The 26,740-nt window shown below is 34.5% G+C and overlaps 2 protein-coding genes and 1 pseudogene across 4 annotated transcripts; 1 reads left to right on the top strand and 2 right to left on the bottom strand.

Moving 5' to 3' along the window:
- Window positions 1–802: 802 nt before the first annotated feature.
- On the bottom strand, window positions 803–2,910 carry LOC143588401 (UPF0481 protein At3g47200-like; annotated as a pseudogene).
- A 3,550-nt stretch (window positions 2,911–6,460) lies between these two features.
- Window positions 6,461–8,006, bottom strand: LOC143588400 (UPF0481 protein At3g47200-like). The gene has a single exon (XM_077069415.1). The coding sequence runs from the start codon at window positions 7,948–7,950 to the stop codon at window positions 6,583–6,585; it is 1,368 nt and encodes a 455-aa protein (XP_076925530.1). The 5' UTR covers window positions 7,951–8,006; the 3' UTR covers window positions 6,461–6,582.
- A 6,128-nt stretch (window positions 8,007–14,134) lies between these two features.
- LOC143588396 (uncharacterized) lies at window positions 14,135–25,904 on the top strand. 3 transcript variants are annotated; one of them, XM_077069410.1, is made up of 24 exons: window positions 14,135–14,188; window positions 14,268–14,423; window positions 15,419–15,528; window positions 16,714–16,786; window positions 16,973–17,034; window positions 17,218–17,359; window positions 17,444–17,653; window positions 17,720–17,786; window positions 17,874–18,273; window positions 19,219–19,366; window positions 19,449–19,609; window positions 20,067–20,166; window positions 20,682–20,756; window positions 20,846–21,070; window positions 21,154–21,330; window positions 21,703–21,807; window positions 21,906–22,064; window positions 22,135–22,179; window positions 22,694–22,912; window positions 23,674–23,780; window positions 24,359–24,415; window positions 24,505–24,568; window positions 24,654–24,929; window positions 25,613–25,904. In XM_077069410.1, the coding sequence occupies exons 2-23, from the start codon at window positions 14,277–14,279 to the stop codon at window positions 24,816–24,818; spliced, it is 3,018 nt and encodes a 1,005-aa protein (XP_076925525.1). In that variant the 5' UTR covers window positions 14,135–14,188; window positions 14,268–14,276; the 3' UTR covers window positions 24,819–24,929; window positions 25,613–25,904. The 3 variants fall into 3 exon arrangements, with proteins under 3 accessions (XP_076925525.1, XP_076925526.1, XP_076925527.1); XM_077069412.1 differs by having other exon boundaries at window positions 14,140–14,188; window positions 24,657–24,929; XM_077069411.1 differs by lacking the exon at window positions 25,613–25,904 and having other exon boundaries at window positions 24,654–25,067.
- Window positions 25,905–26,740: the final 836 nt, after the last annotated feature.

Raw genomic sequence — 26,740 nt, 5'->3', positions numbered from 1 at the left:
ATGATTTTGCAAGCAAACATTAAATTAACAGTCCATTAAACCCTAGCCAATTAACATTAGAACAAGATAAAATTGAAGGCATATACCTCACAATAGATGAAAATCCTCAATATAATCCTTCAATTAGCTCCAAATAAGCAAAAACCCTGGCCTATTGAACCCTAGCCTAGCCGACTGAAATTGAAGGGGCTGTGGTGAACAGAACCATAGATGGTGTTCCTTGTGCGGCGTGGGACTAGTAGAGAAGATCAATGGAAGAAGTGGATAAACTCTAGGGTGGGCCTGGTGTAGAGTGAAAGATGAACCCTAGCGTGGGCCTGGTTTAATTTGTAAGGAAATATTGGGCGGGGGTTTTAATTTTTTATTTGGCTTGAAACATGACATGACATGCATAGTTGTTTTTTTAATTTATGACACTAGTTTAATTACATACAAAAAAATGTCATAAGTCGTCTAATTTTTAAATAATACGACGTTTTTTTAATGACATGCACATTTGCGCGTCACAAATCATCGCGTGTCATTGTGCGCATGTCATTAAAGGTCTTTTTTGTAGTAGTGGTAATTCACCAAATGGTTAAAGTTTAAAATTTTCATCAAATACCCGTGTAATACACGGGGCTCAATGTAGTTGCAAAATATATTGAGTTCAATACATTCATCTTATAATTATCTTGGTGTGTAAATGTGTTTCTCTGCAGGAAATGGTTCCTACAAAGCAAATGAAAGTGATGCAAGATTTCTAGAAAACAATTTGAACAAATGGATCGATATGACTCGATCTTCTTGCATGTAATTCCAATATAAATCACAAACTCATCTCTTTATTTACTTTAAATAATCATAGCTACAAATACATATATAGTTACACTCAGAACAAACAATTATCTTAGTTTAAGAAAAAAAAAACAAACATATATAGTGATACTTGACAAATCAAACACAACACACCAGAATTACAGATACAATACTTAACCATGGGTGAGTCACTCGCTACTCATAAGTGATGGTTCTTCCTCAAAAACTTACAAAGATCATCGCATTCGTTTTTGGGACTCCAAATAGTGAAGTAAGTTTGAACGGCACTAAGAGAAAGAGATATCACTCCAAAAATCGAAAAATATGCACATGGGTTTTTGCCATATTCATGATTGAGTTGGGACATTAGTGTGCCATTCCAATTTTCATAATGCTTTTGTATGTCGTACCTAACTTGTGAATATGCGAAGCTATTTGGTACTAAATCAGTGCATATTTCTTTAAACAATTCCACGACTTCTTTATCGCCTCCTAACAAGTTTTCTAGCACCCCGGCTTTTCTAAGAACCTTAACGTCTTCAGGGTCTTCAATCAGAGAATGAAGAAAACATACGTACGATGTAACCCATGCATCACGTTCTCACTTGAGTATTTTTCATAGGCTATCAAGTTTAACAACATAGGCTTGGTGGAATCATCCACGCATATTGGAGGGAGTTCAACAACCAGTGAAAACCCCCACCAGACATTAGTGACCTTAATAAAAGCCAAAGACATGGTGTAACTTGCCTTGAAACGAATCCCTACATCCACAAGCTCCCTTACATTGCGATAAGTGTACCTGGAAATGTTTCTTGGTTAATAATAATCGTTCTTGAAAACCGGGAAATGTTTGATAAGATTACGATGAATGCTACTTCTATAAGCTCGCTAACTGTGGTAGTGGGTGGTGGTGGTGGTGGTGGTGGACGGTGTTAGTGGTAGTAGAAGTTGGTGGTGGATGATGGTGGACGGTACTGGTTGTGGACGATTGGTGGTAAACGATGGTGGTAGGTGGTGAACGGTGGTGGTGAGAATAGTGGGTGGTGGATGATTGGTTGTAGGTGGTGAACGATGGTGGTGGTGATGGACGGCGGTGGTTCGACGGTGGTGATGGACGGTGGTGGTGGGTGGTGGACGATGGTGGTGGAAGACGATGGGTGGTGGTGGCGGACGATGGGTGGGGGTAGGGTGTGAAGAAGTTTGATATTAGCTTATTTATTAAGATCATAATAACACTATTCAGATCTTTAAAAAAACAAATTGTCTTCAGAGCAGGCAGCTTATGTATGTGCGCCCGCAGACATAAATAAGCCCATTGCAAAAACATAAAGCAAAAACAAACAGAGCTGAAAAGTGCACCTGTCGTTCGGTATTACATCAAAAGATTCCTCTTTTGTAAGCCTCTTTCGCAAAAGTTCAAGGAGATGATTATTGTTTTGTTCAGTAATAGGAGCATTGGCCCGTGATCTTCTTCTGCGTGGAACTGTTGCTAAAATGTTGTCGTCCACAAACCGGTTGATCTTCAAATCCCACATTTCATCGGGTACAAACTTCATCACCTCGGTTAGAACTCGATATGGGATTTGATTCTCTAGCAAAAACATATCTTGTTGAACAAATTTGATTTGGTGGCTTGTTAAGCCTAGAGCATCCGATTTCAAGAATATGTGCTCTATAACATACAAAATGAAACAACCATCTAGCAGCATCATTCTTGTGAACTCATCTTCTGAAAGATTATCAGCATTGTCTTCATAATATCCTCTCAATGCCGGGACCATTTTCGCAAGATTATGATACAGAGTTTGAATCATATCTTGGTTACCTTTAAGTAGTTTGTTTGTATACAGAGGTTTGAAACCCTCCAGTGACTCGAGGCTTGGTTTTCCATGATGGTATGGACCAAGAGAGACAACTTGTGGGACATAATATTTCTCATGATCCTTGCGTTCTTTCAGGATCATAGGAACTCTGGGGAGTCGAGTTGTATTAGAAGGCGGTGACTCGGCTTTCAATATCGAATGAAACCAGTCTTTGTTACTATCTTCGATGGTTGGTGTAGGTGTAGTATCAATGGCATCCGACATTGGTGGATGCATCTTAGGACGTTGTGTATGTATGTTAGCTAGTAACACATAATGATCAGGACCTAGTTCTTATAGATGAAGTAAGATTCATGCACAGAAAAACGAGTTTAGATTTGTGTTAATTAATAATTAATTAAAGATATATCCTTAACTTGACCCGTGACTTAAGTATGGAATAATATCTGAGTTTATAAATTATAAATTATGTAACTTACAAAGTGATTGCTTCATGTGGAGGCTACGGGACTTCCTTCACATTATAATTGTTCACTTGGTTTCTTAATTTTGAGATAAAATCATTAATTAATCCTTAACATAATAAATAAAAAGTTTTTTTTCTTCTTAACTCTTAACACGTTTGTTGTGTTTGTTTAAGCGAATTTGTGTAAGATCTGAATAGGGGATTAGGGTTTTTTCTCCTTAAAACCTCCGACGATTCGGCGATTGATTCTTTATCTTCTACTAAGTCTAATTTAGTGAGATCTATTTCTCCTTTTGATTTACAGTTTGATTAGGGAATTTTCTTGATATTGATTATTGTGAATAGTGTTGTGACTACTGACTAGAAGAAAGAATAATGGCTTCATTTTTTAAGAACAATTAAGCTGATTTGAACAGTGCTTGAAAACATAAATTATTACCTTATCCAAAACTCATACAGTCATACTACAGACTCTTGTAATATTTTAAAACGTTCAAAAAAAGAAAAAAAAACATTAACATGCAGATTACAAAAATTCAAAAGGGGGTAGCGGGGCAGCTTGTGCCCGTTTGCCTGCCACTTTATTGTAAACGTTTTCTAGAAATGGAAGTTATATCTTCATGAACTAAAAAATAAAAATTACATAAATGGTTTTGACTTTTGCATGTTAACTCCAAATTTAAGGATATGGTTTATTGGTTTTGACTTTTGCTCTCAAGCTGGTTGTATTATATATTCAAAAGTAAGTCAAAATTTATCTATATAAATCGATACATTTGTGCTTTGTTGAAAAGAAACATCGCGACATGTTGACCGATCATAAATATACTTATATTATACACGATGCAATTGTACGTGTTGTATGTATGATTCCACAATCTGTTCTCTTTGTTAAGCTTTTTCAAAACTAGGATTCGTTGCCGTTCCAACTGCGTTTTCTATGTTGAGAGGGTTATGTTCAATTGAAGACTGATGTGAACATGTGGTGGATTGATGTTCATAGCAGCCATGGCAGTAATGAGTAATGGGAGGTGAGATGCATATGATGATTGTTGTCTGATGACACAATTTGTTAGATTTCAAGGTAATGTGCTTTGTGTATTGCTTATGATAAAAAATAAAAAACTCACCCCCTCAAGGTCTTAAAAGTGTGTTGATATGAAACTATGTGATTATATAACAATTTGACTTGATTTTAAATTATGCATGCTATATTATTTAAAGTTTATGGTTTAGAAGACATGCAATTGCAAACTTAGGTGGTGAGGCTTTAAAGTTTAGGCCGATCTAAGAACTTAATAAAGTGAAGTGAATTAGAAGATATGAACATTCATAATGAAATAAACATTAATTTACATGCATGAGGGAGGTCCATAAAGTGCAAATGGTTATTGGCAAAGTCAAAACTTGCATAAATACTTTGACAAAGGTGAATAAAAATGTGGTGTTATGTGCTTAATGAATTGAAATACGTTGACAATATAGAAAAGGAGTAATAAAAAACAAATCTTTAAAAAATATATACTTGACAAAGGTCAAAACTTGCATATAAATGTTATTCCGGGTCGGGTATTGCAGCTGTTGTATGAGCTTGGACGATTCTATAGACCATGTGTTCACTTCGTGTTGCGTAGTGTAGGTTGTTTGACAAAGCATAGGTACTTGTTGTGACATCCTTCCCATCTTCGCTTTCTCTATCCATGATGTACAACCAATGTCGAAGCTTGTTCAAAAGTGTGGAGGGGGACTGGACTCAATATGGATAAAAAATTTCATAAACAAAGAGAGTTAGACTCAAATATTCAGACGAAAACGAGTAAATTTACACTTATGAGAAAAAAACGGGGGGGGGGGGGGGTCAAGAACCCTAGGCTATACACTAAGCTCCGTCCATGCATGTATAATGTTTCAGACATTGGGAGGAAGGAGGAAAAAGTTGCAATCTCATATAGTAGTGTATTTGAAAGGCACGAAACAACGTAATTTACTTCAACAGCAGATAAAGGATCGATAACATTATTGATAAGATTAAAGTTATATATCGATTAAGAACAGGTCTAAATGTCTAGAAATAAGTGGACTTAATGCTGTAGATGTTTATATTTGTGTACATCATGTTATGGGATCAAACAATATTGATCGGGTGTTGTTAAATGCTAGTGGAGTTACCACCTTTCCCAAAAAAAATGCTAGTGGAGTTAGATATGGGCTACCCAAAGCCCATGTCTATATAGTTGGCAAACAGTGTTGAGTGTGCTCGTAATTTTATTTTGAACTAGGTTCAGAGTGAAAATGGATATCAAATTTACTTAGTAAAGGAACCGGATAATCAAGAGTGAATTTGCCTCAGGTTATCATATCAAGTCACGGTTTTGAATAACTCTGCTTATATAATTTATACAAATTGTCAATGTGTTTATAAGTACTTATGGTTATATGAAAGGAAATTATCAATTCTTAAAATGTCTCTTTTGATGAGAGAGAGTCCTAAAATATCCTTCACTTATTTTTAAAGATCCATTCAAACACGTCGCCGGAGATCGACAAGTTTTGAACCAAATCCATCTTCACATACGAGTTTTGTATGAGCCAATCAAAAGTGTTCCAAATCCGTCTTCGCCGGCAAGTTTTAATCGAATCCGTTTTGGACGACCAAACTTAGTTATTCTTTTTTCTTTAATATTTAATTACTATAACTAATTTCACTTATATATAGTTTTTTTTTCTTTAATAACTTTTAAAATATAGGGTTTTACAAAATTTTGAGTATACCGTTGAGACGTGATCATTTTTATCTACGTGCTAGTATAAATATTTTACTTAAAACCAAGTCAGGTCAAATTTATATCGAATTATAATTGACCTAACTTGGTTTTAAGTAAAATTTCACGTAGATAAAAATAAGCACCCTAGTTAATGCCTTTGTCGTTTGCTTGAACTTGATTGACTTGAGTTCTGGTCTTTTGTCATCCCGTTGTCACCTTCTAACTCTTCATGTCGGAAACCACTCCGTGCCTCTGCCATAGCCCATGACTACTTCCGCTAATGGAATTTAATTATGGTTGATTAATATAATTAATTAGTATATATTGGTTTAGATGAGTACTAGTTTGATTACTGAGTTCCAATTGCCAAATATATGTGTCCAATACATTCATATTATTTTCTTGGTGTGCAAATGTGTTTCTCTGCATGAACTGGCTCCTACAAAGCAAATGAAAGTGATGCGAGATTACTAGAAACAATTTGAACAAATGGATATGACTCACAATATAATATCACAAACTCATCTCTTTATTTATTTTAAACAATCATAGCTACACATGCATATAAAACATATATACTTCACCTGGTTGCATTCAGAACACAACAATTATCTTATTTAAGGGGATCGAAAAAAATCAAGCATAAAAGTGATACTTGACAAATTAAACACGACACACCTGAATTAAAGATACAATAGCAACCATCAACGACTCGATCACTCGTTGCTCATAAGTGATGGTTCTTCTTCAAAAACTTGCAAAGATCATCACACTCGCTTTTGAGACTCCAAATAGTGAAGTAAGTTTGAACAGCACTAAGAAGAAGAGATGTCACTCCAAAAAGTGAAAAAAGCTTGAGTTGGGAAATTAGTGCGTTACTCCGACTTTCATAATGCCTTTGTATCTTGTTCTTAGCTTCCAAATATGCTAAGCTATTTGGTACCAAATCAGTGCCTAGCTTCTTAAACAATTCCACGACTTCTTTATCACTTCCTAACGAGTTTTCTAGCACCCCGGCCTTTCTAAGAACCGTAACGTCCTCAGGGTCTTGAATCAGAGAATCAAGCAAACACACGTACGATGTAACCCATGCGTCATCATTTGAGCACATTTCATAGGCTATCAAGTTTAACAACATAGGCTTGGTGGAATCATCCACGGATATTGGAGGGAGTTCAACAGCTGCTGAAAACCACCACCCGCCCTTAACGACATTTATGCGAGCCAAGGACATAGTGTCACTTGGCTTGAAATGAATCCCAACATCCACAAGCTCCCTAACATTGCGAAAAGTGCACCTGTAATTGTTTCTTAGATAGTGATCACTCTTGTAAACCTTGTCATTAAGTTTAGTAAGAGTGCGATGAAGAAGTTGGAGAAGATGATCTGGTTCGTTGTCGCCTCTTAACTCCATGTCTCGCTCGTCTAGAAAGCTCCTATAATTTCGGATACAAAGTATTGATTTCAACCACTTTCTTTTCGGCTTCCCATATGTCAGAATATTACCTTCGATTAACCATGTTAATTTCCTGTGAAAACTGAAATCCATCAACGTCATCGCCATTATAAGAGGTTTGAAAGGAACCTGGTTCTCCAACAAGAACAAATCTTGATGAATAAAGACAATCTGGTGGTTGTTTAGCGCTCTACAATCTTCAGGTAACCTGCCAAAAATGTATACAATGTAATACAAGATAAAACAAGAATCCAGCAGCATCATCTTAGCGAAGTCCATGTCGCTAAACATGCTTGTCGAGTTTTCTTCATAATAGCCTCTTAAATCTCGCACCGTATCTGGTTCTTCAAGCTTACTGTACAGAATTTCTAGGATCTCTTTGTTGTTTTTGACGAGCTTCATTGCGAAAGTAGGCTTGAGTTTCTCGACCAACTCAAGTTTCGGATTCCCATAATGGTAGGGACCGATGGAGACAACCTTTGGAACAAAGTATTTCTCGTAGTCGTGTATCTCTCTCATCATGGGTGGAATTTTGGAGATTCGTTTGGTTGCTAACCGTGGGGAAGCGTCAGTGACCGAGTTAGTAATAGAGTCAATGACCTCGTTGCGGCCTTGGGTTTGATCTTGTTGCGTTGGCATTTTTGGATTTCAGGGTTTAGGATTGGTGATTATGGGATCATAAGCAGGAGCTCGGTTATGGTTATGATTATAGTTATGATTGTAATAGAAGGATATATATATATATATATATAAGTACTAATCTTGAAACTTTTACTATTTAAGTCTTGCCCATAGATGAAGTTAAGAATCATAATACAACACATAAGTTACTACTAGTTCATTTGGAATATTATAATGGATCATATACCTAACTTAATGTATATATAAAGTTAGTGCCATGAGTTTCACATGCCTTAAAAAAGTAGAGTGTTTGTTTTATCTTCGGTTTCAAGCTAACATCTACATAATTTTCATATAAATAAAACTGAATTTGTATATTATATGCAATCAATCTAAAAAATGGTGGAAATGCATTGACAATAAAGAACAGATCAACGAAATATAGTAATATTTGGATAGTAATCGCTAGTAAGTAGACATATATAAGACCAAGTGTATAGTGAGCCATTGAGGGGCCAGTTAACAATACCTATTGTCACGTCACGTACTGTCACGTAGGTGAAGAGACATTAAGATAAAGTTGTTTGATGCGTTTAAAATATCCAACCTATGGGATTTCTTTTTTAGTTTTAATCTCTATTGACATATTTTAATGCAACTAAATTGTATTCATATACACCGACAATATAGAACAAATCAGGGAACAACATAAGTAAACAAAAATAAATTAACTTAATTTGATTTCAAAAACGACATAAATAATTGCGTTAAAATACACTATAAATTTGATTTCATACCCTTTCCAATTTGTGGAACAATCATACATTCAATTTAGGTTCATTACTTGTTTTAATATTTTAAGGTGTGAAATAAGAGATCATGGGTTATAAAGTGCAAAATTTTAGTCGTTAAGAACTTAAGAAACAAGATTTTAATATGATATTATAACTTAGTTGATTTTGGGCTGGTTGTTTAAAGTTGCATTTTTAAAATATTCGTAACAATTCGTTTTTTATTCCACACGAGCCTCTATAATGGGTGAGCCACCCCTTGCTATTAGGGGTGGTTGCCTATACTTCAAAGATTACTCGTGGGAGAGATTTGATGCTAACATGCTCGAATTTATCGTGTCCCTATGCGTGCCATAAAACTAATCAAGAAAAACAATATTAACTTCTTCAATCACGATTGGTGACCGTATAGCTAAAGAATCTCATGGCTAGGCATGGGTGAAGGAACATATTTAAACCATATAAAGAAGCTTATAGTAATTAGTATAAAAAAGACTGCAAGGGACACAACTGATTGGTGCAAAAAAGTAGTTACATCACCGTAAAATCGCTTGTACCACCAGGCACCACCCAATAAGGGGGTGGGCTTTTTAACTACACCCACTTAGCAAACCTAGCCTGAGGTGACCTGAGATTTGAACAAACTAAACTCGAAAACATCAAACCCGAAAGAATGATAAACCCGAACCAGACTGAAGATTTGTGGTTCAGTTATTGGGGTGAAAAACTCGTGATTTGGATGAACCCAACAACTCGAGCATTTTTGCTTGTCGTATTTTGATGTTTGATGTTGAGATCTTTTTAACTGCTTTCACTAGTTCACCATCATTATTAATATGTTTTTTTAATCATTTTACTCTTTCAAGTTTCAAGTAGTGAAAAAAATGGGGGGTTTTACTAATTCTATGGCGTCGTGTGTGATATACTCATATAAGCTTGTATGCATAAGGTATGATGGAAGCAAACTGAGTTACCTTATATGATATCAAGTAACAATTTTTGTTAGGGCCTTAGAGGCACATTTGGTTTCTTAGCTCTTAAGGCAGTGGATTTCCTGAACAGGGTTCGACGGGTCGTGTATAGTAATTTTTCAGTCAATAAGAACCAAAACATTATTTCTAGTAGGATTGAGTTTGCTATCCATTAAGGGGCTGCAACGTAACTTGTTGCCGGTTTACAGATATATTAAAAGTAGTATATACATGAAATTCTTCCGTAATAATATTCAGTAGTCCACAATGATAACTAAAGGCTTCCAATGTGGAACTAGTGAATATTTATACTAGTTGGTTAAATGTGACCTGAAACCTGGCCCGTATTAACCCGACCCATTCCACCCAAAACCCAAGCAACCCACATATGAACGGATCGGTGTTTGGGTTAAAATCTACTACGCTACGTCCCGAAAACCCGAATCACACCCCTTGCCAAACCGGTGTTTGAGTCACCAACAAACTCAACACAAATTGTAAAAAAACATGTATCATATGAAATTAAATACAAGAACAACCAAGATGTTGAACAACTTACATGTGAATATGTGATTAATTCTGAAACTAAAACTTGAACAATGTGATTAGATTAACATACTCATGAATCAAAATAGACGATTATAAAAACCCTTAGACTTACATTAACTCTCACACCCCGACCAGAGGCGGCAGAATTACATGCCGGGGTGCAACGTGATTGGACAAATACACAAGACGCTATTAAAGCGACAATATTTAATCAACTCATTTTATTTCATAAATCAATGAACAATACGTAACTTGTTCATACAAAAACAAACTGAATACAAGTAAACAAATATATATTGTTCGTTTTGCTAATATCATAATAGTCTTGGTAACGTTTTCCGTCAAGTCCTCAAGTCAACAAAAGTCAAACCTGTAACATTGCATAAAATAAAGTTTGTCAACACAAAGGTTGGTGAGCAATTTCAAAGTTTTTGAACAATATGTATATAATAAGAAATTCCACAACTTGTATACGAAACAATAAATAAATAGCAACAATTTGTATAATATGAGATCGCTAACACATTAGCTACACCTGCCATAAGAGAATACCAGATGGTTCAGGATTTTTATATGGGATCGTTAATGCCTTAACGACACCGTGCTATAAGAGAATACCACATAGTTCACGGATTTAATATGAGATCGTTAATAAGAATACATTAGCGACACCGTGCTATAAGAGAGTGCCAGATAGTTTACGGATCTATGAATCAACCAATCAAAAGCGGTAAACACATAAGCATATAAGCATGTAAGCGTAGACCACCAAATCGAGCATTTATTTAAGTAAAGTATACGATAAAGTTTGTGGTTTAAGACTCAAGTATATAAAACATTTAGTTTGAATAAGTATGCAATATCACCCCCAAAACGAAAGATGGAAAACGGGGTATGAAAAGTACTCACGTTCAAGTAACAAACTTGATTCGGTAAAATGACGGGTAAACGGAAGGATGAGGTTTAACGAGCAAGGTCTAGGTGGAAGGAAGTCTTGTATTAAAAAGGTTGTCTAGGAAGTCTTTAAGTAAAATAAATGATAGGAAATGTAAACAGTTTAAAGTTTAATGTTTAAAATGTAAATATTTAAGAAAAACATAATAATAGTCTTTAAAATATAAGTTTGCTCGAAACCGGGTTAAAGTATCTAGCCCTTAATATTTACTCAACCTATGTTAAGTAACAAGGTGGGTAAAAATGTGAGAATGCAAGTCCCTTGGTAATATAGATACTAAAACGGGTTTTAACGAGTGTTTCAGGTTGTTGGTTCAGGTCTTGATAATTGATCAAACCCAAAGTTAACTTTCCAAAATAATAAATGTAATGAGATAATTCATAAAAATATTAACACTTAACCAAGTATGTAGTTCTATTGTTTTAGAACTAACAACGCACGTTAAGCGAGTGTTCGGTTTTGTCGGTCCAAACTTTGTTATAAGATCAAGTTGGATTCAACATTCCAAGTACTTTAATAAAATATTTAAAATCAGTTTGTAACATATTTTTAAAGAAATATAAAAGTCTTGATAGCTAACAACACACTTGTGTGTCTTAAGGGAGTGAAAATCGGTTTAGTTCGGTTTGGTTCGGTTTCCATCTCACAATAAGTTCATAGATGGTTTCCACATGCCCAAATATCGAATGACTTGTATAATAATTTATAAATGGAGAAAAACAACCAAAAAGTTAACAATAAAGTCTTTAAACGAAAGTTCAGTTTGGTTCGGTTTCCATCTCACAATAAGTTCATAGATGGTTTCCACATGCTCAATATCTAAGAACTTGTATAATAATGATTTTAGAAACTTAAATCTAACATAAAGCATGTTTAAACAATTATTTAACAAAACTAGTAAACAAAGTTCGGTTTACGGTAGGGCTGGCAATTCGTGTCTTAACAGGTTTAACATGTAAGAGGCGACGCGCGTGACACAAATATATAACTTGAATACGACTCGTTTAACTACTTTATATGTCATGACTATAAGACAGTTTTAAGTTTTGTGTACCAATAAGGGATAACGAGGGAGTCTAGCCTACTAATTTCAATTATTTAAGAAAATAAAAAAATCGCATACCGCAGTTTTTTTATTAACAGGTCTTATCGTGTCTTTAACAGGTACCCAAATGCTAGCCCTAGTTTACGGTCTAGAGCTATTTACGGTTAAACCTAGGCATAGACTCTTAGAACCCTTAACCATGGAACTTGTAAATATGACAAACAAACTAAAATGAGCAGAAGTTAATAAGCAATAATAAAGTTAGATGGTTAGCTGCGGAAAATATATAACAAGGACCACGAAAGTCCTTCATGTAGTCTTGCCTTAAGAGGCCTGAAACTTAACCGACCGGGGCCGGAAAAGTAACTACCAAAGGTAACAAGGGGTGTATATTATATATATGTTGTGCCATATGTTTCGAAAGTCAAACTGCCAAGAACATAAAGAAACAAGCTTAAAGATCAAAGAATTTGAGTGTGGAAATGAAATGAGAGCAGGGATGGATGTGGGAAATGGTCTTGTATTTATGGGACAAGGTTTGGAGGGTTAACATGAGGTTTAATGGTTAAAAACCGAGTTTTGGTCACAAGAACAAACAATAAAACACAAAAGTGCAGATCTGGTCTGCTAGGGGTCGCGATACGCGGCGTGTAATGGTCTCCCCCATCGCATATCGCGATGGGGGTGGTGGCTGGTATTTACAAAACTTTGAAAAATGACAATTTGTCCCCTCGAAGTTTGTTTTAAGTGATTTTAACGTGTTTTAATGCCTGAAAAGGATGTTTTCAAGACCCAACAGTGTAAAACAACATTGGAACATAAAATCCATCATTTTGATTATCTCGAGGGTTTCGGTTTACAAAACGGGACGGTTTATAAGAAAACGAATATAATAACGAAAACGAATCGGACCCAAAATTGACAAATGTCACATTAACCCTTTCAAATAACCTAACAGTCTCAAGATATTAAAAAATGGAGATTGATCATTCACTTATAGTAATTATGAAATATAACCCGGTTGATCCTTACACTCATGCTTAGGGGTGCAAATGAGCCGAGCTGCTCGCGAGCTACTCGAGATCGGCTCGTTAAAAAGCTCGATCGAGCCGAGCTTTATTGAGCCCGAGCCCGAGCTCGAGCCTAAAAATAAGCTCGTTTAATAAACGAGCCCGAGCCCGAGCTTTACCTATCGAGCTCGAGCCGGCTCGCGAGCCTAAACGAGCCTGCCATTTATATAATTTTTTTAAAATACATATTTAATAATTATTAATTAATAAATATAATGTAATGAAAAAATAAATAAAAAATAACTAAATAATATATATTCTTTTATAAATAAAATTATAATATAAAAATATATAAAATAATTATAATTATATAAAAAAATAATTGATAAATAATAAACGAGCCGAGCCCGAGCCGAGCTCGAGCTTCAAAATCCATTCACGAGCCGAGCTCGAGCTTTGAAAATAGAGCTCTGTGTAAGTTAAACGAGCCGAGCTCGAGCCTAGTCGAGCTCGAGCTCGAGCTCGGCTCGGCTCGTTTGCACCCCTACTCATGCTTTCTTTATATGTAGTCCTCAAAATATCATTTCTTTATTATAAAATATGGGTGATCAATAACCGAACTGAATCAAAATTAACCGAATTAAAAACAAAAATTAATTGAATAAACCAAATTAGTTGGTTAATTTTGTTGAGAAGAATGACCAAACCAAACTGAATCGAACCATACACACCCGAAAGTAAACAAAATCTTTGTGTTCCTACCCCCTGATTACAAATTACAAATTAAAAGAGTATTGACATAATTAATAAGGAGCATTAATCACAAAGATATCATCAACCCCCAAAAATATATCAGCAAACAACTATTAATACTAATTTGACTCCTCCAAATTATTATTATTCAATTTTCTTCACATCCAGCATAAACCCTGGAGGTAAGTAAGTAATAATCAATCATTAATTCATTCATTCATGTCATTTGATCTTCGATTCATTTCAATTTCATTTTTATAGAAGTATCTGATGGCCGTTGCACTGTCAGTCTCCGACTTACCGGCGATGTACTCGCTGCTGTCGAATTCACTCAGCCGCGATGATTCCGTACGGAAGCCTGCTGAATCGACGCTAGCTCAGTCCGAGAGTTTGCCTGGCTTTTGCTCGTGTTTAATGGTATGCTGCTGCTGAATTTGAGATTACGTGTTGTGTTTGGTATGATTTGTGGTGTGGATTAGCAATTGGATTGGTTTGGTGTGTTTCTAGGGTTTGTGATTGTGTACATTGTGTTAGTTTGATTAATTAGCATGTGTTGCTAGGGTTTCAGATTGTGTAAGTTTGATTTTCAAATGTAGGTGTAGCAATTGGATTTGTTTGATGTGTTTCTAGGGTTTGTGATTGTGTAAGTTTGATTGGATTACGTGTGTTGCTAGGGTTTCAGACTCTGTAAGTTTGATTTTCAAAGGTAGGTGTAGCAATTGGATTCGTTTGATGTGTTGCTAGGGTTTCAGATTGTGTACATTGTGTAAGTTTGATTGGATTATGTGTGTTGCTAGGGTTTCGGATTGTGTGAGTTTGGTTTTCAAATGTAGGTGAGGTTTTGAGATGATTTGTGGTGTGGTTTTAGGAATTGGATTCATTTGATGTGTTTCTAGCCTCTAGGGTTTCAGATGTCGTTGGTTGTGTACATTGTGCAAGTGCGATTAGCATTATGATATGTTTGTTGTTTTGGTTCAAGAGTAGGTGTAGTTGAGATTTTGACATGATTTGTGGTGTGGATTAGCAATTGGATTCATATGATGTGTTTCTAGGGTTTCAGATGTCATTGATTGTGTACATTGCCCAAGTTTAATTGGCATTGTGATATGTTTGTTGTTTTGGTTCAAGAGTAGGTGTCGTTGAGATTTTGACATGATTTGTAGTGTGGATTAGCAATTGGATTCATATGATGTGTTTCTAGGGTTTCAGATGTCATTGATTGTGTACATTGTGCAAGTTTAATTGGTATGGATTGGATTCACTTAAGGTTTAGGGTTTGTTGTAAGTCATTGTTCAGCCGAAATGTTGAAAAATATTGTATGCATTAATCAATATTTCTTAACAAATGTAAGATGGGAAATGATGATGGACACTATCAATTGCTCAAATATGGCCTGTTTTCTATGGTGCAGGAAGTGATAACTGCAAAGGACTTGGTATCTCAAGCAGATGTTCGTCTAATGGCATCAGTGTATTTCAAGAACAGTATCAGTCGGTACTGGAGGAACAAGCGTGACTCGTCGTAAGTCGTCTATATCTATCTAAAGCAATGCTTATATATTCATATTTGTTATTTGGGAGATCAATCCTTATCGTGCAATGGTGGAAGATATATGGATGCTAAACATTACATGTTTGGTTTTAAAGTCCCATCGTAGTTTTAGGAAATGTGATTATGGACTACGTGTGTGTTGTTGTGCACACGGTCACGGTTCTTTGTTAATGTTCGTTTTTATGGAGCTTAAGTTGCGTGATATATGTTTGATTCTTTAGATCGATTATGAGATCTTTCTTAGCATAAAAAGGAAGTAGATAAAAACAAACTGCAATGAGTAATCAAGCAAATAAGCAAAGCTCAGTTTATAGGCGTGCCGGTGTGATGAAGGGCGGATTAAGCAAAGTTAATAAATAAAGACCACAAATTTAGATAAGAATCTGTAATTAATGCCTAGTCTCGCATTGCAATGATTGCATCGGCCATAATAAGCGAACTCATAGGATGAGAAATATAGAAGACTCTTGATCTGAATCAACTCCTAACAAACAAGGATATAAACAATCAGGAATTTTATCCTATTTCTTTTTCTAACATAGTCTTTTTGATTGATTTACGTCACCTAAATATAAACCTAACTCGAAATAGGAAATTCTTTTTTGTTCGCCTTTTCTTTTGTGCGTTATTGCTTATCACTTTTGGCGAATATTGTGTAGCGTTTCACAAAAATCTAACTTCTGTTAGTTAGGTTGCTTATTGGGCATCTCTTACTGCTTCTGTTAGCAACTATTATACATTTCAATATATTAAGTAGATGCAACTGACTTTTACTACTTGGATCATCACCCACTTCTCTCAACTTGGAGGGAACCTTTCTAACCTTTTTTGAGTAATTTTATTAAGGAACTTAAATTAGCCGTTTTGAGAAGTTACTATATCGGCAGAATGTAGCATCAATATATTCTTATGTGTTTATGTGACCTAAAATTAGTTACAGTTTCTTTATTTGATCGAACTGTGTATGCTTCTTAGTTCTTCATTGTTCTCTCAATCTGTCTAAATGATCAGGTGCTAATTGTCACTTATGTATACACACTGTTATTCTCTTAATAAATCAAGTTGCAGTATTAATACACTAAGTTAACTTGTTTTTTTTTGTTTTTGTCTTTTAAAATTACTATTAAATCTGTATATTGAACAAAACTGCTGCAGGGGTATCTCTACTGAGGAGAAGTCACATTTGAGGCAAAAGTTGTTCTCTCACTTGAGAGAAGAGAACTATCAGGTGGGACCCACATTATCTTGTCAAACGGATCAATTTGCTAGCTATTTTGCCAATTTATGTAGTTTAATTATGTTCTCAAATCTAAAACTTATTGCCGTCTATAGTTTTAATAATTTTGTTTCGCCTTTATTTGATTTTGACTTAAAAGTTATGATTCATTTAATGCATTTACTGTCCCAATCACAGATTTCTTTGACATTGGCTGTTCTAATCTCTAAAATAGCTCGCATTGATTACCCTAAAGAATGGTAAGCTTCCAACACTATAAACTTCTATATAAAGTCTTGTATAAATCATTTCTCACATGTTTTTGCATATGATCTTTTTTCATAGCATGAGTTATTGCAATTGTCAGAATTTCAGTTGGTGACATATAGCATGAGAACTTATTATCAAGCTAAAGTTTTATGTATCATGTTTTTCTTAATCAGGCCTGAGCTGTTTAATGTTTTAGCCCAACAACTTCAATCAGCCGATGTTTTAACTTCACACAGGATCTTTATGATTCTCTTTCGGACATTGAAGGAGTTGTCTACCAAACGCCTTGCTTCGGACCAAAGAAACTTTGCTGAGGTGGATATATGTTCTTTTTACATTTTGTTTGTTTGTCCAGCACTATCTTGTAAAAGAAGTGTAACCCATTAATGTTTTTGGCAGATATCATCCCAGTTTTTTGACTACAGCTGGCATCTCTGGCAGAGTGATATGCAGACTATACTAAATGGCTTCTCTTCACTTTCTCAAATTACAAACTCAAATGCTTCTCATGATGATCTTTATTTGACATGTGAAAGATGGTTTCTTTGCTCAAAGATAATACGCCAGTTAATCGTTTCAGGGTTTCCCAGTGATGAAAAATCTTTACAGGTGCATTTGTTTTGTCACTATTTGTTAGTAGCAATAACTTATGTTATACTTATTATTCTTTTGTAGGAGGTTCGACCCGTTAAGGAGGTCTGTCCTTTGATGTTGAAAGCAATTCAGTCCCTCCTTTCATACTGTGAGGATCCTCATTCGGAATTAGCTTTTAGAAGTTAATTTTAATCTATAAAAAGAAAATTCAGACATATAATATTTTGAATTGCAGATTCATCTTTTCGGGAACGCTATCCGAAGCTTTTTGAATTTATATGGAGGGCATGCACAAAGGTGATGAAAATCTTAGTGGCAATTCAGACAAGACATCCTTATTCATTTGGGGATCAGAGTGTTCTTCCACTAGTGATGGACTTTTGTTTGAATAAGATCATAGATCCTGAACCAGAGATATTGTCATTTGACAAGTTTCTCATTCAGTGTATCTCTATGGCTAAAATTGTTCTGGAATGCAAGGAATATAAGCCAATGATGACTGGACGTGTGGTGGATGAGAATCATCTCACCCTTGAACAAAGAAAGAAGAATATTTCTGATGCTGTAGCAGGCGCACTCACATCTCTTTTGCCCAATGATAGAGTCATACTTTTGTGTAATGTTTTGATAAGGAGGTATGCGAATATTCTTGCTCATATGGGTCGATCTGTTTTTTTTTAAATATTACACGAGTCTTTAAAAAAGGTAATTTATCAAGTGGACCAAACATGGTTGAATGCTACATTAAGTGTATTTTTGATGCACGCAACCTCGTAAATCGCCCTATTTAAAAATTAAGATCGTTAGTAATAAAAGTACCAGTAGTATTGTTTTGTTACCATATTTAGCTCCGTTATTATTACTTAAAAAGTTTATGAAATAGTCAATACTCATATGGGTCGATCTGTTTTTTTTTAAAATATTATACGAGTCTTTAAAAAAGGTAATTTATCAAGTGGACCAAACATGGTTGAATGCTACATTAAGTGTATTTTTGATGCACGCAACCTCGTAAATCGCCCTATTTAAAAATTAAGATCGTTAGTAATAAAAGTACCAGTAGTATTGTTTTGTTACCATATTTAGCTCCGTTATTATTACTTAAAAAGTTTATGAAATAGTCAATACACATGTATTAGGTCAATTTGACCGACTTGTTTTCACCAGAACATGTAACCAACTTGCCACCTTCATTATTGAGCGGACTTTAGGGCAGTTCAGTTGCTTTTTTCTATGGTAGAGAACAAATATTACGTGTTAGACTAATCAATGTTTTTTCAATAATCATGGTTGGTTTTTTCTGTAGTTTAATATTAGGAGTCGTATTTTAGGATCAAGATATTGAGTCTTTACAATGTTTCGTATTTGAGTTGCTTTATGTTTCTTATTTTTTAAGTTTGGTCAGTTATATGGGTCAAGATATCTTTGTTTATGTACTTTAATTTTTGGTTTATATAATACGAAAGAGTCGATCACTGTTAAATCAATTTGTGTTTTGCATTTCTGTTTAAACAACTTGTGCTATCATTAGGATTATTTCTAATTATTCAAGCTAATATTGTTAAATTCTTCTACATCAGGTACTTTGTGTTAACAGCAAGTGATTTGGAGGAGTGGTATCAGAACCCTGAGTCTTTTCACCATGAGCAGGATGCGGTTCTTTGGTCAGAGAAACTGAGGCCGTGTGCTGAAGCATTATATATTGTCTTATTTCACAATCACAGTCAAGTAAGTGTCACTTGAAAAACATTTTTATCATTTATTATAACTTACTCTTTATAAGATGTTTGATTTCATATTGTACTTGCAGCTGTTAGGTCCTGTTGTTGTGTCTATTCTTCAAGAGGCAATGAATGGTTGTCCACCTTCAGTAACTGATATTACTTCTGGGATGCTTCTAAAAGATGCTGCTTATGGTGCAGCTGCATACATATATTATGAGCTATCAAATTATCTCAGCTTCAAGGATTGGTGTGCCTTCATTACTATTATAATTATATATAATATAATTATGTTTCCATAAATAGTACCTGTGCATACTATAAATAATACACGCCTTTAACGTATTTATGTATCGGTTAATTTAATTTTCTCTAATAACTTTTCTTCATCAATTTAAAAAAAAAATTCTAAATACACAGCTATGTTTAATTTTTAATTCAAAACATTTCAGCATAAATTTTATTGAAAAAGGAGTTGTATTAAAAATAAAGTATTTTTTGGTATTGTAAACTACTTTTGCACGTGCTTTGATAGGTCAGATTGTAAATACACATACATGTATAGAATTTCCGCCACATCGTTTTCCCCGCGGCATTGTGCGGGAGGAACTTATTAGTTTATTCATAATTTCTGTGACATGTAAATTTTTGTTTTCTGAGTTCATTTTATATGAAATGGTAGTTTCTTTTGTTTGGACTTTTTACAGGTTTAACAATGCTTTATCGTTAGAACTCACAAATGATCATCCCAACATGCGGATCATACGTAGGAAAGTCGCACTTATTCTTGGTCAGTGGGTTTCTGAGGTAACATGAAGTTCTTGATTTCTTTCTCTTTTCTGTTAATGCATGTGATTTTCATGTTTTTGGCATCTTCTCTTTCTTGTGTAATTTGAATGTGGCTATATTTAGGCTTGTAAATGAATGAACATGAACAAATTTTATTTGTTCATTTAGTTAAACAAATGAACATGTACATATGTCTCGTTTGCTTGTCTATGTTCGTGAACGTTTGTTTATTTTCGTTATTATTTTCTAGTTTTTGCTTAATTAAGTTTGTTTGTTTACATTCATTAATATAATCATTTTAAATTTTAGGTCCTTAACAATTTAGTCTAGTTTTAATAACCCTTTAGGCTTAACTTATTGTCTTTCACATTTACTTTTAGTTGGCTTGTGAGATACTGTTAACGAATGGACATAAACAAATTTGAACATGTTCATTTAAACGAGACATGAACATGCTCTGTTTGCCTTGTTTACAGGTCTATTTTGAGTGTCCAGTTATTTGGCAGTTGTTTTACTTATATAATGCTCTGCAGATTAAAGATGACACAAAACGACCCGTCTACTGTGCTCTGATTACGTTGTTGCAGGACAGAGACTTGTGTGTCAGGGTATGGTGGTTAAAGGTCACACTATCTTATCTTTAATTCCATTTCTAACTTCTTATCCTCTGAAGTACCATTTTCTTTATTATTTTTAGCTGGCAGCTTCTCGTTCATTGTATTTCCACATTGAAGATGCATCCTTTTCACAGCAAGAATTCTCTGATCTTCTCCCAGTTTGTTGGAAACTGTCTTTCAAACTAGTTGAGGATGTTCAAGAATTTGATTCTAAAGTTCAAGTTATAAACACAATCTCTGTATTGATTGCCTATGTTGGTGACATAATTCCTTACGCTAATGAACTGGTTCAGTTTTTCCAAAAGGTATACTTTAATCCAACCACTAAATTTGTGCTGTTTGATCTATCATATTGTTATTATCTAATTTGAAATTATTGTTCTTCAAGTCGTGGGAGGAATCTTCTGGTGAAAGCCTGTTGCAGATTCAGCTTTTAACTGCCCTCAAGAACTTTGTAGTTGCTCTTGGTTACAAGTCACCTATGTGTTATACTGTACTTTTGCCTATTTTAGTGAGCGGTCTTGACGTTAATAGCCCCGATGAACTCCTTGAGGACAGTATGCAGGTACTTTAATGTTCTTTTTACTTGAGATTAAAAATAAAATAGGGTACCGGGTCAAACATGTTGGAACCTGAAAGTCTCGTATTGTCTAATTTTTAAATGCATAGAATATCCTATATCGTATTATAAAGACTTCGTTTGTCATTTTGTTGATATTGTTTTTGTAATCAACTAGCTCAATTATGATTTGTAGAAAAGGTAGAATTTAGAAAAATATCTTACGGGTTTGGAGATCAACTCAACCCAATGCACTGAAAGTAGGGTTGGTTTCGGACTTTTCGGTTTCATGCACACCTACTGAAATACCCATTTCAACTCGAACAAGTTATCTTTAATAATAAGAAACTTTCTGTTTATTTACATTAACCTGTGCAGCTATGGGAAGCTACAATTTCCAATGCTCCTTCAATGGTCCCACAACTGTTGGGATTCTTTGCAAGTCTAGTGGATATACTAGAAAGAAATTTTGAGCACTTAAAGGTTAGGTTAATTGCAACAGCTTATTCTATATATGGTTTTATTTTATGGACCATCCAATTAATAATGGCATAATTTTGGTTTCATTTGAATTAAAATAGGTTGCTGCATCTATCATTGAAGGTTATATAATTCTAGGAGGAACCGAGTTTCTAAGTTTGCATGCTTCAAATGTTGCTAAAGTCTTTGATGTTGTTGTGGGAAATGTGAATGATAGAGGGTTACTTTCAATTCTTCCTGTCATTGATGTTCTGATTCAGGTATTTTAAACACTATTACCTTAGATATAACTGCTTGATAACCTTACTAATTTTTGCTTTCTGTTGATAGTGTTCTCCTTCTGATGGGCCACAGTTAATTAGCAGCACCCTGCAGGTATCTTATGTGTTTTCTGAGGTGTCAAAATGGGTGGTCAGAGTTGGCTAACTTTTTGTACTCCCCTAGGTTGACCTTAGACACTTAATACTAAAAAAGATTGAAAACCCTAATTTTAAGTAATTTATACAAAATAAATAAATGGTGTAGCACAAAACTTTTAGGTCCAAATATGTAATAATTAATTAACAAAAAGTAATAAAAAGTTTAGGTCCAAAGTTTCAAGCCCAAATTTATTATTGTGGACCATTTTTTAGGTCCACAAATTTCAAGCTCTTATGATAAAACCAAAACCGAACCAAACCTAACCCATTATGAAAACCAAAAACTGAATCCAAGCAGTTTTAAAAACCCAATAACTGCAATTTTGATTTTTGGTTCGCTTTGAGCACAAAACTGACGGGTGACATGTGCATACTTCTACTGTATGTATTTTTTCATATGCATTATCTCATGTAACGTATTTACAGTTGAAATTTTTAATGATGTTTTATGTGTTTCAATTATTTGCTAGAAATTGATGGTCATATGCTTAACTGGAGACGATGGTGTTCCTTCCAGTACATCTGTAAAGGCATCTGCAGCCGCCATTTTAGCAAGAATCTTAGTAACCAACACCAATTTCTTAGCACAGCTGGCATCCGAACAATCACTGTCAATGCTCCTTCAAAATGCCGGTTTTTCTGTTGGCGAGAACATACTTCTTTGTCTCGTTGATGTATGGCTTGACAAGGTTAGTAGATTTGACGAGTTTAGATAAATATATTGAATTTTTATTTCAAATTACATAAAAAGAACATAAGCTCTGCTAAAAGTTCTTTGTTCCATTGATAGGCGTCTAAACTAACCGGATGAGCATGATGGTGCTTGTTCGCGTTTGTTTTTTTTAACTTTAATTAAAAAAAGGAATCAACAGGAAAAGATTCCTTTAGAAAATGAGCGTGTTTGTTTTCGTTTATGTTCGTCCGTTAAATTTCTTAACGAACACAAACGAGCATAATCAAACACTAACGAACATAATTTTCAAAAGAAACGTATACTCAAATTAAAGTCTAAAATAATTACTTTCGATATTTCAAAAGTAAACAAAATGTCTGCTAAAGGTTTTTAAATATGAAATTCAAGTTGATTATAAATTAGTATTGGTAATAAATAAGTTTGAATGAATATTTAAACGAACGTAAAGAAACAAACATAAATAAACGGTTATGAACGGACGTCAATTAACGAATGTAAATTAACGAACATTCACAAATGTAAATGAACGGAGTAATGGAGCATGTGTTTGTGTCTTGGCTCATTTAATTGAACAAAAACTAGTGTTCATGTACAAACATAAACGAACTTCTTGTCAAACGGTTCACGAACAGCTTATTGAACGTTTGGTTCGTTATAGGCCAGGCCTACCCGTCGACCATGTTCTGCTGACCTTAGTGTATAATGTATTACCAAATAAATGTATTTTCTATAATGATTTGCACTGTGTTTGTACAGGCTGACAATGTAAACTATGTTCAGAAGAAAACGTTTGGATTTGCATTATCTATAATTCTGACATTAAGGTTGCCTCAAGTGCTTGATAAGTTGGATCAAATACTGAGGTATGTTAACTGATGGTTGATTTCACTAATAGGCTTGTAAACGAACCGAATGAACACGGACGAGGCATGTATGTGTTAGTTCGTTTAACTTAAGCCGAGCAAACGATCTGACACGATGAATAAACGCACGAAGCTTTCTTGTTTGTGTTCCTTCATTAATAAAACGAGTGTGTTCGTGTTCGTTCATATATGTTTGTTAATAGTGTAAATGAACGCAAACAAAACGAATGAACATGATTGAACATAGATGGATGAACATAAACAAGCGAACACCAATTTAAAGTAAACGTGAACATCAATCTGTTGAGCTAGACTAAACTGTAAGGTGTGATATATAATTTCATAAAACTAGACTAACGAACATAAACGAGCATAAATGAACAGCGTAAGCGAAGGTTCATAAACGAACAAACAAGACATGCTCATATTCGTTTAACTAAACGAACAAAAAGTACTGTCCATGTCTGTTCGTTTATTAAACGAACTTCGCACCGAACGGTTCGCTGAACGTTGGTTCGCTAACAGAGTCATCATGTGAGTCATCTTTGTTCATGAAATTGGTCGTTGGTAATTATCAGTGTATGTACAAGTGTAATATTGGGTGGAAGTGAAGACGCGACAGAAGACGAATCTAGGTTAGAATCGTTCTATGAATAAGTACTTGCTTTCATAGCTTATTATTATTATTAATTAAATTCTCATTCTTTTTTTTGTACAACAATAGTAGCAGTGATAGTATGAGCTCTAGCCGACCTCAATTTCCAAGTAAAGAATTTAGGAGGAGACAGGTAATAAATAAACAATTATAAATTAATTTGAAGTATGAACATCTCCACATATATACACATTTTATTTATTTATTTATTATGTTAGCAGATGAAAATGTCGGACCCAGTAAACCAGTTGTCACTGGAGAACTCGGTGAGGGAGAACTTGCATACATGTGCTAACCTACATGGAGAGGCCTTCAATACTGCAATGGCTAGAATTCATCCTGCTGCACTTGCCCAACTAAAACAGGCTCTTAAAATGCCATAGTTACTCAAATGCCATTGTGTCATACCGATTTTTTTTTTCTTTTCAACTTGGACCAGATTCGGGGCACCGTGTTAGAGATGCTCATGGTTTTCTATGAGTAAAAAGTGTGAGGTGAGTTACAATATATTTTTTTTCTTTTCATATGTTACATCTACGAAATTAAATAAATATACGTGGTTTATAAACGTTTGTTACAGTTATGCAAATTACACTATTTACACATATATGTAAACTTTTGTTACACCTATATTAATTGTCAATCCACACATTTTTTATTTATTTTCCTAGATGTAACTTATATCTAATACATTTGAAAATGGAATATTGTTGAAATGGATTTAGGCCCAAATTCATTATTTTGGGCCAATTTTTTTTTTTAGCAAAAGTTTTCAATACCAAATGGCAAAAGCGAACCGAACTTTTAGATTTTCATTTTTAATTGAATTTTCAAGTAATTTACAAGAATTTAATAAAAAGTGTAACCCAAATATTTTTTTAGCCAACATTAATGATAATTAGTTAAGCTTAAAACTGAAAAGTCAAAATCCAAAATTTTGTTTTTTTGTTTTACTTCCTAAAACCGACCCCCCACACGGCTAATATTAACTCTAATCTAAACACACTTAAATTTGTGTAGCCCCAACACGACACATTTAACCATTTTTCTGAACGGATTGGCGACTGGATCTGATAAGTTGGCTAAATGAGATGTTTTAAGTTAAATGGGTTAAACATGTCAACCTCGAATACGACTTGTTTACATATTGAAAGATGTTGAATGTTTGTTTTGGCAGGTGGTGGTTTACAGATTCTTGTGATTTTGATTTTTTGGGATGGATTTGTTTGTTTGTTTTTAAGTTATGGTTTCTGGAAGATGCAGTAGCAGCAGCGCAGGTGCGGTGTAGATAGTGTTTGGTCCTTCATGTCTGTTTTTTAAGGGTGTGAGGGTCAACATATTTACTAAAAATGAGTTGTAAAACTATAATGGAGATTTTGGTTGCAATTGCCTGCACCATCAATCAAGCCTTTGGCTCTATTTATAGCTGACAAGTTTGGGACTGAAATGAATTTTTATTTTTCTTTTTATTTTTCTATATATTTTCATGGCATATGGCATAAGTTTTGAGTATTCGAATTCATTTTTCTAAATTGTAAGAAAAGTAAACATTAGCTTTATAGTGTTATGAACAAATACATAATCATCATCGTACTCGGTAAATCCCACCAATAGCAAAACTATGGTAGGGTCTGAGGAGGGTAAGATGTAGACATCATTACCTCTAATCTTTAGGAATAGAGAGGCTGTTTCCGGTGAGACCCCCAGCTCGATAGTAATTTTGCATATTAGTATAAATACAAACAATATAAATGGTTAACATTTTAGAGTAACTATAGGAATCAGATTAACGTTAAGAATAATTACTATTGCATTACTATATGAATCAAATTAACATTAATTAGAGTAACTATAGGAATCAGATTAATGTTGAGTATTTAGTATTGCTTAAGTCAACTCGGGTCTCCTTGGAAAATCAATAGTCTCATCTGAGACACATGGGGTGAAATATGTGGAAAAAACAATTAGCTGTTACAAAAACAAAACTCATGTACATTCAGAGCCATTACAGTAGTTCGTGCACACGGTTTGTATGAATCCCATACATAACCAAATTACGTACAAAGCCTTTTCAAGTAATGGAGCATCCTTGAATGCTATTATGTAAGTTGGTGACTTGGGGTGTATGGCGTTATCAGTTGTAACTTGGTGTTGTTTGTGACTGGTTACTTGCTAGTCCTTTTAATAATATCCGCCGTCCAAAGAAAAAGTAATGAAGTATTCGTTACGTATTTTATAGACCCATTTCAATGTAATGCATTTATCTTGTCGGTTTTAAGACCCGAGGAAAGATGGGAAACAAATT

This window comes from Bidens hawaiensis, unplaced genomic scaffold (genome assembly GCF_021521415.1).
Source record: "Bidens hawaiensis isolate Kalapana, Puna unplaced genomic scaffold, B.hawaiensis_p1.1 tig00036355_1, whole genome shotgun sequence".
NCBI classification, from domain to species: Eukaryota; Viridiplantae; Streptophyta; class Magnoliopsida; order Asterales; family Asteraceae; genus Bidens; species Bidens hawaiensis.
This window is presented reverse-complemented; position numbering and strand designations above follow the sequence as displayed.